Genomic DNA, 1,468 nt, shown 5'->3' on the forward strand with positions numbered 1-1,468 from the left:
TCTGTTCTAGTTCTGTTCTAGTTCTGTTCTAGTTCTGTTCTAGTTCTGTTCTAGTTCTGTTCTAGTTCTGTTCTAGTTCTGTTCTAGTTCTGTTCTAGTTCTCTTTTCATTCTTCAATTTTAAATCGAATAAATTTAATTACTTTGGGTAGGGTATTAATAACAAACATAAATATGTAAGTATTTCATGTCATTTTAATGTTTTATCATTTGTTTTCTCTATTTTTCCAGATCATGTTAAAAACATCAAATAATAAATTGATTTAAAAATTAAAAATTATTTCCGCTTAAAGGAAGCCATCAAAAAATTTAACAAGAAAAATATTTTTGCCAACAATTGTTTCCAGCAAAATCGTGTTTGTTTGAAAAACAACAATATTTTCTAGTAAAAACATACAACATCAAAAACATAACACAATAAAATGTTAAAATTGTTAAAACTCACTTACAAACCCCTCAAAACCCAATACATTATGCTTTCGTTTACCATGAAATCGCTGGTAAAATTATTTTTCATATGTTGGTTAATGGTTGTTTCGAAAAATGTTGCAGCAGTTGATGCTGCTGCTCACGCCACTCTACAGCAACAACCACAAACACTTAATTATAAACAGCAATTACAATATCAAATGCAGCAACATGATAAATTTGAATATCAACAGCAAATAAAACAACAACAGCAATACTATCAGCAACAATATCATCAACAGCAGGCGCCAACCTCTATGGCTTTACTACAAGAGCAACAACAACAGCAGCAACAGTATTTGCAGGACCAACAAAAACAGAGATTACAAAATCAGCAACAGCAACAACAATTTTCAGCTGGTAAACCCTCACAGGTGAGTTTGGAGAATTCTTGTTCAAAAATTTCCAAGTATTCGTTGTGTTTTGACATGAGGTATCAACTACATCTATTTTTACTCATACGCCTCTGTTAGAAAATTGTATACAAGACAAATATCATTTCGTTTTTTATTCATAGAAATATTAGTCGTAGACCCATAAAATTATATATGTCTATATATTCCGGTTCTGTATTAAGTTCTTAAAAAATCTACTTCCGCACAACTGTCCGTCTGTTTGTTGTATACCCGATGGGAACTTAAGAAAAGGAGCTACAAATTCTAAAGAAATATTGTTATTTAATAACGAGTCGCATAACTGCTTTTGACTAATTTTCCTAAAGTTATAAGCAACATCTAAGATTACTAGTTGACGTAGTACTCATGGCACTTGTTATAACTAAGCCGTATGTACGGTGAATACTCAAGAATATAGAATAGACTATAGACTATACTATTGACCAGCTTATATACTAGACTATAGATTAGACTATAGACTAGTCTATAGACTAGACCATAGACTAGACTATAGACTAGACTACAGACTAGACTATAGACTAGACTATTGACTAGACTATAGACTAGACTATAGACTAGACTATAGACTAGACTATAGACTAGACT

General features: G+C 31.3%; 1 protein-coding gene across 1 annotated transcript in view; it reads left to right on the forward strand.

Annotated features, from left to right (window-relative positions):
- Window positions 1-1,468, forward strand: part of LOC111680746 (putative uncharacterized protein DDB_G0277255) — a 40,032-nt gene that overhangs the window by 10,388 nt on the left and 28,176 nt on the right. Inside the window, exon 2 of the mRNA XM_046946993.1 lies at window positions 231-841. Coding sequence (XP_046802949.1) covers window positions 422-841 — 420 coding nt within the window. The 5' untranslated portion in view covers window positions 231-421. The remainder of the gene's footprint in view (window positions 1-230; window positions 842-1,468) is intronic.

Source organism: Lucilia cuprina, chromosome 3, assembly GCF_022045245.1.
Source record: "Lucilia cuprina isolate Lc7/37 chromosome 3, ASM2204524v1, whole genome shotgun sequence".
Lineage (NCBI taxonomy): Eukaryota > Metazoa > Arthropoda > Insecta > Diptera > Calliphoridae > Lucilia > Lucilia cuprina.